Here is a 17,692-nt window from a genome sequence, read left to right as displayed (position 1 = left end):
AAACACAACAATTTTATATTACATTTGGGACAGCTTACTGCTTTCTAAAACTTTCTATTGTATAAAAAAATTATTTTAGAAAGTAATAAAAAAACTGTCCCAAACAAAATCTTAATTTCCTAAATGCAACTTTCCTCATACCAAACTCTAAACTTTGCAGTCTATTTTTACAAAAAAAAACCCAAGAAAGAAACAGTCAATTCTTCATAATAAATGCTTAAGAAATTTAAATATCCATCACAAATGCTTTGTATTTAGTTCATTCCAAGAAAAAAAAAAAAACCAAAATTCTTGTATTTCTTTAAGTTTACACTTATAATACTTGCAACCAAACAACACCTAAAATCAACTTAAAAACCATCAATTTTATAATGGAAGTAAATAATTCCATTACTCGAATCACCAAGAAATTCATGAGCTCTGAATCATCTAATTTGCCTTTTTGAGCACCACTGCATTCGCTACAAGAAATTATTCTGTGCGGATGCCGGACCGTCCGGAGGCGAATCAGAGCACGCCATGTCACCCGGTACATAGCGGATACATAGCCGCGATACACAGCAAAGGGGTGACATGGCGCATTCTGATTCGCCTCCAGACGACGTCTGCATCCGCACATAATAATTTCACTTCGCTATATCCTGCAGCAACAACTTATCAACTCAAACTCTAAAACTATCAAACAATCAACGAAACCAATAAGCAATCCAGCATTGGCAACAATCCCATATCCCACCTCAACAAAAACGCTCTAACAGCCACTAAAAAAAAAAAAAAATTATTGAGAAGAAACTAACGGCTATTGCAGCAGAAACAAGTAAAAATCAGAAACTGGAACTCAAGATGTTAACTGAACCAGTTTACAGAAATTATTCAGACAGTTTTTATAAACCTGGACGGGAAACAGATCATATTTTTTAAGGAAAGCAGCAACAAGAAGCTATTCATGGATAGCTTGAATAGCTTGATCAACCAATATGGTATCTCAAGAACATTTTTGGGTCTCAAAGTTCTTTCAGACAAACAGAGCTCAGAATTTTCTCTCACCAAATATCTGGTCGAATCTCTCCTGTAGCAGGTGGCACCCATCTGCCAGAGTTGTAAACACTCTCTCCAACCTTCCATCCTGGAACATCTTTCATAATTTTAGCCTCCTCTTCCAGGTACTTCTTCCATTCTTTCACAAATCTACAGTCATCAAGTTCCAATATTGAAGTATAAAAGAAGAAGAAAAGAAAACAGAAGTCCAACTAGAAAAAAAGGTGGGAGCTTGCCTTTCATCTTCTTCAGCTTGAAGTACTGGTATAATCGCTCTGCGAGCTGCATATTTCTCCTCCTTTTGTACCCTAGACAAATTTACAGTTGAGGTAGCAAGATTAATGTATAATTATGCATTCAACAATGACAAGAAATAGTTCAACAACGACAACAACATCAAGCCTTTGTCCCACTACGTGGGGTCGGCTACATGAATCCTTTTTCGTCATTATTTTATGTTAAAAGTTAAATTCTCATTTAAATCTAATAAAGAAATATTATTTCTAATATTTTCTAACCAAGTCTTTTGATTCAAGCAAAAATTTGGGAAAAACCCCCAAATTTTTGCGAGCAAATGAAGACTCTTCCTAGAATAAAAAAAGATTCACAAAACTTCAAAAAATACTAGACAAAATACGAAAAAATACAATTTTATAAATAAAACATAACGCTTACAACAAATGACGCTTACAAAAGGACTTACAAACTTTCAAAACATAAACTCCTAAAACTGCATTTCATTTGCTTGAGAAGAAGGATACAGGTGGGATGGTCACTTGCGGATAGAAGAAAGAGGTTAGAAGACTAGACGAAGTATAGCTCGCAAGCTATAGAGAGGAGAGAAAGGTGGAGGATATAGCTCGCAAGCTATTCCAAACAAACCCGCAGGTTTTATCCAAAAATCATCATCACAGCAACTCTTGATAACCATAAAACACCTAAAATTGTATTTCATCCGTCGCTTTGAGAAGAAGGATACAAGTGACGTCGGACTTGCGGGTATCCCGTGGGTTTTTGTGAGTGGTGATTTTTGGATAAAACCCACGGGTTTCTTTGGAATAGTTTGCGAGCTATGTCCTCCACCTTCATCTCCTCTCTATAGCTTGTGAGCTATACTTCGTCTAGTCTTCTAACCTCTTTATTCTATCGCAAAATTCCACCCCAAATGTATCTTTCTTCTCGATGGATGGAATGTAACTTTAAGTGTATATTTGTGTTTCTGTCATAGTTTGTGAGAGTCTTTTATCTTATAAAAAGTTATATTTTGTCGTATTTGTGTCTTTTTGGGTATATTTGTATCATTTTTATTGCCCTAGGAAGAGTGTTTTTGCTTGCAAAAATTTGGGGTTTTCCCAAATTTTTGCAAGCATCAAATTTGGTATCAGTGTCTTTGTGTCATAAGAGTTTATGGAGAGATGCTTTGTGTGCTAATTTTTGGAAAGAAACCTGAGGGTTTTCTTGCATAGCTTGCGAGCTCTGCCTTTTCTTCCTCTCTTTGTCTAGGAAAGCTTGCGAGCTTCTCCTCCCTTTCTTCTCAGCTTCTAACCTATTTCTTCTATCCGCAAGTTCCACCCCACATGTATCTTTCTTCTCGATGGATGGAATGCAACTTTAGGTGTATGTTTGTGTCATAGTTTGTAAGTCTTTTATCTTATAAAAAGTTATATTTTATTGTATTTGTGTCTTTTTGGGTCTATTTGTATCCTTTTTATTGCCCTAGGAAGAGTTTATTTTTGCTTGTAAAAATTTGGAGCTTTTCCAAATTTTTGCTTGCATCATCTTTTTAGGCTGCCTCTATCTTTCTTAACATAAGTAATGTGCACGGTAACAAAAAAAGCCAGAAAGCTGATCCCGTCCCTGTCCGGGGAGAAGCCAACCATCTCTCCCTTCGACAAACACACAAGAATAAGTTCGTGAAGAAAAAAAACTAAAGCAGAATTCTGCACTTTTTGGGCATGATAACTTGGATTTGTCATAATCATAGTATGATATATGTCAAAAGCAAGAGATGAGGAATCATCGCCAGTCACAAAAATGTGAAATTCAAATATTATGCATATCAGATTATGTTATCAAATCGATTGGGACCAGGAGTTATTCTCTAACATGTCAAATATTATGCTTTTGAGTTTTGATTAGATAAGATAAAGGCTGCTGATTAGGAAGATGAACAATCTACTGAGGGGAGAGTAAGAGCTCTTTCCACTGGAAAATCATCATTAAAGAACGCTAAATAGCTATATTTAAGGTAGACGTTGAGGAAGAGGAAGACAATATATCAAATGAATTGAGTGTACAAGCTGCATCTGATATTAGTAGATCACAATGCAAACTACCAAAGACTTCTCCATCTGAAAACTTCACAGAGAAATGGTGAAGCGAAGATATAAAATGCAGAACCTTGAAACTCATTCAAAACTCAATTGTAGTGCCTAGTTGAAATCAAATCAAGACCACCTGAGTCTAGCCAGATGTCAGAGATTTGGATTCCCTACTCAATAGTGAAGCAAAGGGAGCGGGGTTGTAATTCTTCAATGTAATTGGATACTCATTTAATTTTATTCCGTAGTATTGTTCTAGCATTTTAATAGAGTGGAAGTGGTCGAAATTTCTAGATCTGAGATTATGCTATGCTCCTTGCAATTTTCCACGTGATTAGAATTGCTAAATCTAAGATTCCTTCAGTTCGTCATCTGCATCTTCTAGTTTCACTGGTTCGTGTTAGTGAGCTGGAAAGAGTAATATTTCCATGCTCACCCTCAATGGTAGGCGCTCTTATCTCATTTTTCTAGAAGGAAAATTTGAGATTCTTGCTTTTTTTACCACTATTTGTCATGTGGATAAAAATTAGAGAGAACTCCTTTTTTTATCTGTCAGAAAGCCTCAGGGCAATCTTAGCCGGTGGAACCAACGAAGAACGATCCTCCACAGCCCAATCCAAAGAGAAATTGAACCGTTAATCGCGCTTTAGTCCAGATGCCACGTATCATCAGTCAGAGTTTGTTGCTTGCCTATTTAATTGTTAAAGATGCAGTTGTACGATCCTATAGAACATATCCTGTTCGAGAGAGAAAACTCTTTTATAATAGCATTTAATTTGTTTTAGGTCAAATGTCGCGTTTTAATGCATATACAAATTGATCATGATCTTCTTGCTGCTACATGAGGTGTTAGATCTATTTTACACAAATTTTCTTAAAAACTATGCACAATATTACCTTCGGTCTACTGTCATTAATTGTTTCAAATTAAAATTCTCAACAAGTAAATACCAAAGTCATCAAAATCTATTTTTACCATATTATCTTCAATAAATGATACTACTAAAATTTCTCTAGCACAACTGCTACCTACTTAATCCGTCCCAGTTTTTCTTCTACAAATTCTCTCTTTGCATTATCATTTCTAACATTCAATTTACTGTCATGATTTCTTTATTGTCTAATACTCTCTATATAACAAAGTTAGTTTGCCTGTACTTTTATAATATTTACTTTTTAAGTCCCCCTGACATCCTCTAATCATATATCAAATATTCAAACACTTCTTCATTTTAACCATCAAATTTAACTCCAAAAGGAATACACTTAACTCTACCTTCCTTTTCATTCTCTATAAAGTTGAGGTATTTTAATCATATCACACCTAATGCACTCTAGTTGAGAAATACTCATTGATAATTAACGAATACAGATCCAAATAAATAGCATATTATAGATCTTTGTTCTACTAACCATATTCCCTTAATTTTCGAAAGAAAAAAAATCCTAAAATGTACTAACTCTGAAAAGATGTCGCAACTCCAAATTAATTATTTATTTTGAATCTCTCTTGTAAGCATCCTATCCAATAAAAAAAAGACGAAAATAATGTTTATCACTTTAAATGTACTTTATTATAGTATCTTATTACTAGAGTTGTTGCAAAAAAAAAAGTGAGAATTTTTCTTAATTTATTTTATCAATAGAGTTTCCTTACTTACAAGGTTAACTCTCAAGGTTCAACGACTTTTGAGCTACTTATATCTTGTACGTAAGTAGCTTGAGCTTAAATTTAAGCTCTAAAGGCCACGAATTTGGCCCTTCTTTTTTAACTCTCAATTATGCTCAAATAGCTCTTAAATCTACTAAATACCTTGCAATTTCACATTGAATTAGCTAAACTCGAAATGTTCTTCAAAACAAACAAGTTGAGTTGCCTTTAGCTAAAATTTTTTAGTTCACACAAAGGAAGATTAGCTTGGAACTCAATTTGTCCTCATCTCTATGCAAAGCACGTCTAAGCTGTGATCCATATGCTTGAATTTGATCAAGAGTATAGAAATACACACACAAAAAAGGTCCTAAATGTCTGTACCAGCATTGGTTTTCTTTGATATTGGAGTCATGAGAGATTTCTCCCCAAAAAAGAAAGCAAATGAGGTATAATGAATGATCTTGATGGTTGGACGTTCACCAATAAAGAAACAAATAAGATGCAGTGACACTAGTGCCAAAAGTATCCTTAAAGGTGCCTACTATGAAATAGAGGTTGCATCATCCCCCTTGCAATGGGGATATAGATACTGCCAACATCAAACTATTACTAGCTCTAGACTTCACGTATATCTATCAAAAGAAAAATAGTGATCTCATTCTATAATACACAAGTCATGAAATCACATATGCACTCTCTGATTATGAAAGTGATTCCAAGGACTTTATGATGTGATTCCAAGTTTCTTATAAATGCAAACCCCTATTATTAATTCTCTCTCCCGACAACGAGAGATAACTTTTGATTAAATCTAGTCAATAGACACTGAATGCTTAGTATATAGTTATGTATGATTGAGTGAGCTCTTGGTGCATAATACTTAATGATATTGAAAAGATTTTATTTGAGAAGGGTAAATGTAGAGAGTGTTTCGCATCAAAGGGAGATTTTTAAGGCACATGAAAATATTGAGCATAGTCTCACATTAAATACTTAAAAAGTATGCTGGTATAAAATTACAAAATGGTTGGCCTTCACCCATTAGCTTAAAACTTAAAAAATTTCACCACTGGTGTATCCAGATCAACTTTGATCACCCTTCTTTGTCTTGCATTTACTATTATAAATCATAAATTCCAATAGGAGTAATAAAGACTAATTATGGCATGAAAGGAAAAAAAAAAAAGGCAACATTAGAGGACAAGATGTTTCAAAAAATTGATCAAATGGTATACTATATCAAATGAAAGAGCAGCGCACATAAAGAAGGAGACTAGTCCATTTAACTGATGAATAATACAAAATGCAAATTATCATGAGTGGTAAACAAAAGAATGAGCAATATACAAAAAAAGGTAAGCACAAGTACAGCTAAATGAACGAAGTGAGATGATGCTTCAAAGGTTCCATATAATTGAAATGACTGATTAAAAAAACAAAATCGAAATGGATCAGAGAAATACTTGAGAAAGTATATTGTACTGTAGTCATATAGGGATATAGTATGCCACAGAGAAGTCAATAGTATAGTCATAAACATGCATAACATATATATGCTTACAATGATAGAAACGGTTTACCATAACAGCTCTCATATAGAAAAATCACCGTAATAATAGATATAGGCATACATAAATAAAACACATTAATTAGTGAACTTTAACAATAAAAATAACTAGTAATTATCTTGTAAGAGTGCAAAAAGAATTGAGTGGATCGCGAGAGGAGGCCGAAGGCCTCTTCCTCGTTCGCTTTTAACGACGCCAAGTCGTGCGAGCGATCGTGTGTGAGGCGACGTCGAGTCGTGCGAGGCGCGACGTGGGGCTGCAGGGAGTAGGTAAGATTTGGATTTTCTTTTTTTTTATACAGCAGGTCAACATTGCTCAAAATAATTAAAATCAATAGCTTCGATGGGTGCATCTAATACAATCCACTTCTTCTTCATGAGATGTAGATGTAGTTGAATAAACTAAATGGTTCGAATGTGAGGCTGGTAGAGCATTAAGGTTCAAGTATCAGACAAATATTAGCTTCAAAATGCAACAAGTCTTCATAACATGATCAAACCATGCATAGTGATAAATAAATAATCTAATATCGTAAGCGATAAATAAATCAAAAGATGCGTATGTATGAAGGATCTGAAATTTCAATTTTACCAAAGTGGTGTGAAAATCGTAATTAATAGCCCTAGTAGCAATGTGAAGAATTGAATTAAAACAGGAAAACTATGACTTGTCAGGATGCATGAAAGGATAATGGGGAGGCATTATTCAAGTACTTCAAATATTTTATTGAATTAACAAAAATCTAGTAATTAATAGGAATGATCAAAATGATCCCTATCCATTTTCAAGACTTCTTAAAGTATTTAGTATCTCAATCCACCGAATTTAAACCAAGTTGGTCCTTACAACAACTTCAACATTTCTTTGGATGAAAATTAGTGGAGGAAATATTTTCATGAGGCATTTTTGGACTTCTTAGGGATAATCACATTAATTTGAGTTAGTACTAAGTAGTTAGATTAAATCTATAAAATCCAAAATACCCAAATGAAAAGCTTCTCTCTATAGATTTCCATCTAGAGAAATAATAAAGTTGATGGTATGAACAAATTGTTTTAGAATTGGTGAGTTGAGGACTAGATTATATACATCTCAAAAAGTCTAGGGTTAAAATGGATTAAATTAAAAAGACTGAGTCATTTTGATCAATAACTCTAACAGGAATAGATTCCATTTAAACACTAAATGCATATTAATTATATGTTTAAGAAAATCAAAAAGTGAATACTATTTTTTTAATGTTTACCAAAATGTGTGCCAAACAAACAAGTCATTTTTTCCTAATACAAATTAATTTAAATTAGTATTTTCTAACAAAAAAAAACCAAAGATACATATGCAAACATAATGTTGAAATGAAATCAAAAGAAACCATCTCCCTTGACTATTTTAAACCATCATAGTTAATATCAAGCTTGAATTAAAAACATTTAAGGGTTAATATTAGGTTGAAATCCAATTTAAAATGTATGCCAAAACTTATGAGATGAATAATTTGAATTTCTCTAGTGCTAATGCATTCCCCGCACGACCTTAACTAGGTTGCTAGTTGAAGTAGGTAAGGATTTATTAGAACGACACCTAAAATCATATCACACATTAACCTTATTATTATGCAAAATAGACTAGGGTTAACTAGGAAGTCACCCAACATATACTACACAACTTATACCAACTAAGATAAAAAAAATGTAGAAGTTAACCATATCTAAAATTAGAACTAGATTTTCATCATGAAATAGAGATTTTGGATGGAAAGTTAAGAGAATAGTGGACATAACTACTAGGAAAAGAATAAAGATCGCATGTTGAAAAGAAATATAGAATGGGGGGAACATCCAAAATTAGGCTTATAAGTTCTTGAATGATGGGAATAATAATTAGGAATGGGATGTGAAGCTATAAGGTATAAAGAGATTAAAGATGAAATAGTTGAGGTGAATAAAGCTATTAATAGGGTGGTTGCTATTAAGTTGATTATAAATAAAAAATAATGCTTATGCTCTTAAGTTGGATTAAAGGATAATCTAAACTCTAATTTTGGAAAGAGATGGATGAAAAATTGTGATATATACAAGTGAGGAAAAGAGTATAAATGGAATAATTATTAAAGGGATTTAAATGAGCAAATAAATTCAAGTAGGATAAACTAAGACATGTTGAGTGAGAATTACAATACAAATATATAATGAGAGAAGCTATAATTTCTTTCACAATTGCATATGATATTTCAATAAGAATCAAGACAAGTACTTGGTCACTTTAAAAAATGGAGCTAAAAACTTCCAAATAGGCCTTTCTAACTTAAAATGAAAGAATAATCCATTTGTATATCATAAAATGGTTCCTGAAGAAAATTTGACCACAAAAGATAGAGCAACAGTTATAGATGTATATCCTTCGAGCATTAAGAAACAACCAAAACAAATAATTGCCCTAGGATAAGATAGAAGATCTTGAAAACTGAGAAATCGTTAAGATTTCAAGATAATTTGTTAGAAGAGGAAAACTAAATTCTATAGAACAAAACTTGATTTAGTTAAGATAACATATCTCATTAAGACGATTATTGTAAATGTTTTAGAAGTTCAGGAATATTTAATAAATAAGTGGAGTGAAGATGCACAAAAGTTTATTTAAAAAAAATATAATTTTAGATAAAGGAAAACAAATATATTATTGAAACTTATAATGATTATTAGGAAACCAAAAATCTTGCAAATAACGTAATAAGCAAAGCAAAAGCTATAGTTCTTTTATGATTTCTATATTAGCTAACGTAATAAAAAAGGAGACATAAAAGAACTATGATAAGGAATAAGAAGTTCAAAGGCTTCAATCAAATTAGATGTATAAAAAATGAAGATAATATTATCTTAATTATAGATGAAGACATCTAGAAAAAATGAAAATGTTATTTTGAGAAAAGATTAAATGAGATGTTTAAGGAAGAAATCTTTTTAGAAGAGTGTAATATCATAAAGTATATTATAGATTGATCAAAATAAATTGATGTAGAATAGTTCTGAAAAAGATACATAAAATAAAGCTAGTATCTGAATGAGATATTTATTGAGATTTGAAGAGTTATAAAAGATACTGAAATAATTCAATTAATGAATTATTACAATGGTTAACAAAATGTCAAATGGTTGGCGAAAAATCATTGTAATTAAAGGGTATCAAAAGTATGTTTCATACAATGAAGCTATGGGAGACTAAAGGAAATATAGACATTGATACCGATATACAATGGTTTTAAGTTAGAAAAATCCACTAAGATAGTGATTTTTGTGCTAAGATAATTAATGAAAAACTATATAGAGAAAATAAATAATCCTAGTACAATTTTTATTGTTCTTTTAAGGCATATGGGAAAATACCAAGAAAGTTGATTTGATACAACAACAAAAACATCAAGCCTTTATCCCAATACGTGGAGTCGGCTACATGAAACATTTTTCTGCATTGTGTCTTGTCGTCAAAAACATCAAGTCGGATACATTATGTTTGATTTGATAAATATTCAAACAAAATGTTTATGAAATGTAAATTAAAGTTATTAAAATGTATAATGGATCATTGACTAATATAATAATTAATTGTGAGATGATAAAAAAATTTCCAATAATAGTAGGATTGCATCAAGAATAAGCATTAAAATATACCTTTTCGTATCAATTATAGATGTGATAACAAAGGATATTCAAAGTGAGGTATAATGGTTTATGTTTCTTGTATATGACGATTTAAATTATTGAACATTTAGTTAAATAAGTGAAATTTTAGAAAAATGAAACAAAGAAGTTTAAAAGATAAGGCCTTGGGTTCAATAAAACAAAGACGAAGTAAATTATATATAATTTTAATGGATGGGTGTGAGGTTAATAATGATCATCCAATATTACTAGAAAATAAAATAATATCTAGGTGTGATGAGTTCAAGTATCTTAAAAATATTGTATAGAAGAATCATAATATAGTGAGGATATAATTTCTAGAATTAAGGCCAAATGTTTATAATGCAAATGCGCCTCAGGAGTATTGTTTGATAACAAAATATTATGGAGACCTAGGGCTCATTTTATTGAGCTTTTTTACATTCTTTGCAGCCACATAAAGCTCCAACCTAAAAAAACTAATTTTAAATGAAGTTCTAAAACCACTTCATAAAGTAGCTTTCTAATGGCAGTTTCCTAACCTCTGTATGAAAAGGAGAAGCTCAACCAAATAAGTCCTAAAAACTAAATGTCATATAACTTCAATTAAGACAACCATGTTTTTCAGATTTGAGTGTAAAGTGATAAAGTAGTCAATAATGGCTAAATTGAGCATTAAAAAAATGAATGTGTCACAAATCTATACAGAATAGATAGACAAATGATTATATTAGAAAATTAGTGTGAATGTCATTCATTTAAGACCAGATAAAGGAAATTAAAATAGCTATTTCAGCAAGTAAAAAGAAAGGCGGAAGAAGCACCAAGAATTTAGGAAGGAAAGGACGTAGAACAAAGGCACATGGATAGAAGTAATGTCATAACTGATAAGATTTGCACATACAAAGTTTAACACCTCATGCAACACTCCACAAGGATAAATGATAATGAAGATTCATAAAAGCAGGTCCCAATTAATGCAATGAGACAAATGGTAAATTTTTTTATGATGGGTAAGTTGGATTCACGAAACTCCTGAAACAGTATGCAAGGAAGCAAAACAGCGACATGAAAAACCTAGCTGTTAGAAGTGAAAAGACACCACTTTTTCCTCACGATTGTTCCACGGAAGCAATGCAAGTTATTCCCCTACATATCAACACAATTCTGGCCATAAACAAAGCTATTTATAATACCATTAACAGATGAAATGATAAAAAAAAAACGTCTAAGTTCTCTCCGTTGTGCTTCTATTGAACAATAACGATAGCAGCAAGAGAGAAATAATTTTTTCACAGCTAAGGAGCTTTAAACAAGAATTGATCATTGCAAACATAATTCATCCCTTGATCAGAAAAATCAAATCAAAGCACTCAAAAGACACTATTATATTAAAAAATACCGTTAAATTCAAACCAATATCTAATAAAAAAAAATGCAACTACTTGTATTCATGACCGAAACATCCATGCGGGGATTCCAAACCTAAAACCTCAAGCGAGAGAGACAAATCCATAAGACCACAGGAATCAGAAACCATAGCAGCTCAAACCCTAGTAGTAGGTACAGAAAAGAAGATAGGGGTTTGTCTCCTACCTTCGGATCTTGTTGCCCTGGCCGATCTGATACATGCCATAGGCGAAAACACCAAAGGCAGTGAGGAAGATGGCAACGGCGCCGGGTCCCTTGGTCGGGATCCTCCGGGCGTACCTCACCGGCGGGAATCCACCCGGCGGCGGACCATCTTGCAACACGGGCATCTCCTGCACGCTCACCATCCCCGGTTTCTTCCTAATCACCGCCTCCGTCATCCTCCCAGCGACAAGAATCACCCCGCAACGCTTACCGAACTGCAGATAATCTAGATTGGTACAATCCCCACGGTCCTCTGATCAGTCACGACCTCCGCTCGTCTCCGATTTGTTTGAGGTGCGATGGAGAACAAAACATTTTGAGAGCGAAAATAAATGAAAAGCCTTTCTAAAAAAATAAATAAATGTAATCTTTATTTTTAAAAATTTATTCTATTATATATTTAATTGTTTATTAATTTTTTTTTTTTACATTTAGGCCAATTAAGATAAATTAACAAACAAATCACATACACACAATTTAGTAGTACTTTTATGTTTATAGGTAGCAATTTTTTTTTTATTTACATTTAGGCAAATTAAGATAAATTAACAAACACATCAGATACACACGACTCGAACTCAAAACTTCTTAGTTGATAGTCAAAGCTCCCAACGAACAAATGAGGTACATGTTGCAAATCTCATTTTCTTTTTCATCATAGGACGAGAAATCTAATTCAAAATGCTCGAAATATGAGAACGAATATCTTTCAAAAAATTAAACAAAAATAAAGAAATGAAGAAATTTTTTTTCCACCCAAATAACTTTAAACCAAAGATTTAGGAGAATGTTATGTTAGATATAGGTTTCGTTTGGGACGGCTTTCTTACGACGTCTTAAAATATCTTTCTAGTGCTAAAAAATTATTTTAAGACACAATGAAAAAACCGTCCCAAACAAAACCATAAACTTAGTTGCATGTTATTTTGTTGAACCTTTCATTATAGTGATGATTGAAATTATGGTTTTGTGCGCTTTACTTTGATACTCTTTTTTTTTTTTTAAGAACAATGATATTTATAATAAAATTTAGAAAATGAGCAATAATTAGATCTTATGGATACTATAAAATACAAATACAAGATTTTTACATAGTTTTTTATAAAAATCCTATAATTGTGTAATACATTGATTGCTAACATTAGTGTAAACCTAACATATTCAATGGGTTGGCCTTTATATCAACCCTAAATACATTAATAATCTACAAATTTTAAAAAAGAGCTTAATTATAAGTTAATTAAGTAAAATGAAAACAATTTTACAGAAATTTAAAAGGAGCAAAATTATCAAATTATTTGACATTTTCATAAGAAAATGCTAATATGTTTAACATTTTAAGAAAATAACAGAGAGATTAGCATTTTCTTATAGAAATATCAAATATTTTAATATTTTTGCTCCTATTTATTGTTTTTTGAAAAACTAAGCACTTGTTTTAATAATTTTGATTTAACTCTAACTTATTATAATAACTTACTTATTATAATAAGTTAGAGTTAAATCAAATTTAGATTTGAACTACAAAATATCATTTATTTTCACATATATTACTTTTTTGGGCAATAAGTAACAAAATATTAGTGCTATAATAAAATTTTAATGTTAAAAATCACCAATAAAAGTTAGAAATTCCTTTTTTTTTTTCAAATGCCTAACCATTTACTTTTACTATAATGAATATTTAATGTTTAAAACTATAAGTTCATAGCAAACCATTTCCCATATATTATTTTTCGATGAAATATTGAGCGAGCGAATGTTATTATAACGAGATTTAAATGAATAAAATCATAAATATTAGCTATATGCTTCACATATATTACATTATGGTGAGTATAATATGATTTACTAGGAAATGTGTAGATTATTATTATTATTTAATACAAACAATAGACTTAATACATAATGATGTGTATTATTTTTTTGTTAGTATTAACCAGAAATCATTTATGTAGTTTTTTTACAAATATTTCTATGACTTATGGATGCAAATATACAAAGACCATATTCATATACCAAGACTAGTAAGTCATGGCCATAGTTAATAAAAATACACTATAGTAGCAATAGCACATATCAAAGAAAGCTCTATCCAAAGTCCACTACCTCAATAGCGACAAACTTGTACAAAGATTATTGTACAAATACATAGTGTAATTATGATTTAGAGAAAGAGTTTGAATCAATAAGGTTTTAGATAATTATTGAAGGATCCCTATATATCTTTGGTCATGAGTTATACGAAAAAAAATGGTCGGCACTTTTCATATGGATTCATTTAGGATTTATTTGGGACAGTTTTCTCGCTATTTTGCTTTTTAGAAACAAATTCGTTCTTCCTGATTATCTTTTTAAGAAGTTCTATGATGTAACTTTACAATCAACTTTATAAAACGCTGCAGTCATCGCAAACAAATTATTAGTCTAAATATTGTATCAACACAACACAATGACTCCACAAACAATGTGGAGTCTCAATATTTTATCTAAATCACACTAAGAAGAGAAAATAAAAGTATATCAGTAGAGGATTACCAGAACATCTCCTCAGTGAAAAACATGCCAAATGAGAGAGCTAAGGGTGTTTCCAATGGAAGACTTAGAAAGGGCATTGGGAGGAGGAGAAGAAAAAAACAAAGGCAATAGAACATAAAAAATTGTACAAAATAAGTCAGTGCAATGATGCCAGTGAGAACAACTGGGCACAAACCTTGCTTTTCCTGGTAGATATTGAACAAGTAGAATGAGTTCTTCAACATTTTTCAGACAGCAGCACCTGGAGCTTATCTGTATATATCTTGTAATCTGGTTTGATTTAATCTGCAGAGCAAGTCTTTCAGGTTCTAGAACTACTTCAGTTATAAATTAACAGCAATCTCTCTTCTTTGGCCTCCTATATCTCATTTCCTACATTCTTCACATCATTTACATGGTGTTAGATACATAATAAAAGGAAATTTAACAATTCTGTACAACAACAGTAAGCTAGTATCTTCTCAGAAATGTATTTCTGGTATGAGAAGATAAGTTTATAGAACAATATAGGATTTGGTACAAAATGATAGTGTCAGAATCGCCGGCGACATTAAAGATTGTCATTGACATCTTTACCTTTGCATCTAACAAGAAAACTGAGCTGCTGTCTCAAATGCAAAACCTGCCAAGCACGCCATAATGTTTATAATATGCAATTATATGCTTCTGAAAGTAGCATAAAGAAGGTAGCTATTAATCTACCAACAAAATGATTCAGAAAGCAGGGAAAAAGAATAGCCAAAGAGAATGTAGCTTCTGATTCAAAAGAAAAGCACTGGAATAACGCTTTAGTGATCGCAAGTCAAACTAGAGAATTTAGCTTGTGATTCCCTATCACTTTTGATATCAAGATAATTTTGGCCAGTCCTTAAACTTAAGGGAAAATTTTATAAGATGGTGGTGAGACCTGCAATGCTTTATGGTGTCGAATGTTGGCCATTAAAAGAGAAGCATAATACTAAGTTAAGTGTTGCAGAGATAAGGATGCTTAGGTGAATGAGTGGCTTTACCCTTAGAGACAAGTTACGAAATGAGCATATACGTGAAAAGGTTGGAGTAGCTCCAGTGGAAGATGAGATTAGAGAAAGTCGCCTTAGATGGTTTGATCACATTAAATGGAGACCTTCTGATGACCCGGTTAGGAAAGTGGAGGTATTAGATTTGACTTATGTTAAGAAAGGCAGAGATAGACCTAAAAAGACTTGATTATAAAATATTAGAAATGATCTTTCTTTATTATATTTAAATGAGAATTTGACTTTTAACATGACACAATGACGAAAAAGGATTCATGTAGCTGACCCCACGTAGTGGGACAAAGGCTTGATGTTGTTGTTGTTGTTGTTGTACTGTAATTTTCAAATATCAAAAGGGGAAAGAAAAAGAAAAGAAGATGGCGCATAAAATAGAGAAGCAATTTAAAACTATACTAAAGCAATCGAAATTCTAGTGATTCCCTTTGTCATGTACAAGATCAAATATTGTTATTATTTTTAGTTATTTGAAGATGAGAAAAAAAGGTACAGAAAGCAGTAAGCTAGTATCTTCTTAGATCTCACATTCCCACATTTAATAACACTTGTCCCCTTTTCATCTTTTAAGGAAGAATTGTCTTCATCTAGGATTCTATGGAGAAGCTAGAATAAAGTCCCGTATATTACATTAAACTGAGAAGATGAACTCCTTACTCTAATTCTACACATCAATGGCTACATGACATCTACATGCAGCCCACCAAACCAAGTCTAGAGCCATCATTATCGACAATATATATCAATACATTTAGTAAAAATAATTAATTAGGATATGAGCATGATATGTATTAATAGTTAAAAAAGATGTCATAATTTATTTGTCATATTTGACTACATTTACACTTTTAAGGTGTTTCTGAAGTACAGATATCCACAATTTAGAGAATGAAACATAAACGTGTAAGAAGAGGCAAATTAAAGAATGCTTAGTATTATAAGTCCGTGGAATTATTAAGCAAGACTTATAGAAAAATCTAGATCTGCAGCACATAGAAAGCCTTCAGAACACTTTAGATCTACAGGAACATTGTAGTTGTAATAGACTGTATTTTAACTTTGTCAAATTTTTTTTCTGGAATCATTATAACTTTAAATTGCAAACCGTCTCCGTCATAGTATTTTGATTGTACTGTTTTACTTCCATAATTTTTTTTTTTTGTAATTTTTGGACACCGATGAAAATCCTTAAGAAATTAATACCTGCCAGCACAAGTGAGGATTTCAGGACCGTCAGGTGTCCGTTTTGCAAACCGAATTCACCTATATTTTCTAAATTTAATGATTTTTTTTATATATTTTTCTATAATTTTTAAAGTCCCAAATTGATTTATATGAATTTTCTATTGAAAATTGAATAAATTAAATAGTTATATTAATATTATAATAATATTTATTATAAATATCTAAATGCATTACAGAACCTTATTAAACCCTTTTTACCTTTTGGAATTCGGATAACAGAGAAGAGGTTAAGAGAATAAGTGAGAGAAAGAGAGGAAAGAAAAAATAAAACATGGGATTTTGAGGTCGCGAAGCAATTTTTGTCTGCCGATGCTGCCGAGAAAATTGCTCGTTTCGCTGTAATGAACATTTACCCTATTTCTGATTTCAAAGTTTTTGTGTTTTAGATATTTTTCCAATCAAATTTGTGTTTTCGTTACCAAAAAACGTGAATAATTTTGTATTGGTAAAACTTTCACCGCATAACTTTTTATATGTTATAGAAATTCAGATTATGAATATTTTGAGTATTTATTTGAGATTTCTCACTGTGTGATTTTGAAAATACAACGATTTTTTTCTATTCAAAAATTTAAAAAATTTATTTTGACGTCTAAAAATAGTAGTGTAGTACAATAAAAGTCTTAAAACATAGTTTACAATTCCTGGTATTTTGATAATTTTTTGAAAATGTGCATTTTTGCCTAATAGGATTTTTGTTGTCTACCATTATGATATTTTAACATTTCTGAATCAAGCTCAATTATGCTATATTTACTGTCATGTATCAAAAATGAATGTGGATATGTGCTTGAGTAATAGTTGGTCACTATTACTGTTATAATATTGTGATAATAATGTATCTGTAAAAGCCAAGTAAAGATTAATTTACCCGTTAGTTGGAGACTGATAGAAATGTACATGATGATAGAACGACGAACTTTACTTTAAATAAAGTAATTTGGTGTCATCATCTACTAATTTACGTAATACACTGGTTGGGAGTTATAAGGAGATTATTACT

The 17,692-nt window shown here is 31.5% G+C and overlaps 2 protein-coding genes, 1 non-coding gene and 1 pseudogene across 3 annotated transcripts in view; all 4 read right to left on the bottom strand.

Moving 5' to 3' along the window:
- Window positions 1-802: 802 nt before the first annotated feature.
- On the bottom strand, window positions 803-12,202 carry LOC110107627 (NADH dehydrogenase [ubiquinone] 1 alpha subcomplex subunit 13-B). Its single transcript, XM_020837923.2, has 3 exons — window positions 11,837-12,202; window positions 1,275-1,346; window positions 803-1,188 (listed from the first exon to the last, which is right to left on the bottom strand). Exons 1-3 carry the CDS (start codon window positions 12,049-12,051, stop codon window positions 1,044-1,046), a joined length of 432 nt encoding a protein of 143 aa, XP_020693582.1. The 5' UTR covers window positions 12,052-12,202; the 3' UTR covers window positions 803-1,043.
- Window positions 2,843-2,937, bottom strand: LOC114579906 (annotated as a pseudogene).
- On the bottom strand, window positions 3,906-4,114 carry LOC114579907. The gene has a single exon (XR_003701161.1). It is a non-coding gene; the product is annotated as a small nucleolar RNA U3 (small nucleolar RNA).
- A 2,078-nt stretch (window positions 12,203-14,280) lies between the features above and the next one.
- LOC110107635 (glutathione gamma-glutamylcysteinyltransferase 1-like) overlaps window positions 14,281-17,692 on the bottom strand; it is a gene marked incomplete in the record, with an annotated part of 35,395 nt that continues 31,983 nt past the window's right edge. Inside the window, 2 exon segments of the mRNA XM_028695917.1 lie at window positions 14,281-14,792; window positions 14,990-15,035.

Source organism: Dendrobium catenatum, unplaced genomic scaffold (genome assembly GCF_001605985.2).
Source record: "Dendrobium catenatum unplaced genomic scaffold, ASM160598v2 fragScaff_scaffold_706, whole genome shotgun sequence".
Lineage (NCBI taxonomy): Eukaryota > Viridiplantae > Streptophyta > Magnoliopsida > Asparagales > Orchidaceae > Dendrobium > Dendrobium catenatum.
Note: the sequence above shows the minus strand (reverse complement) of the source record. Positions and strands in the feature narration are given on the sequence as shown.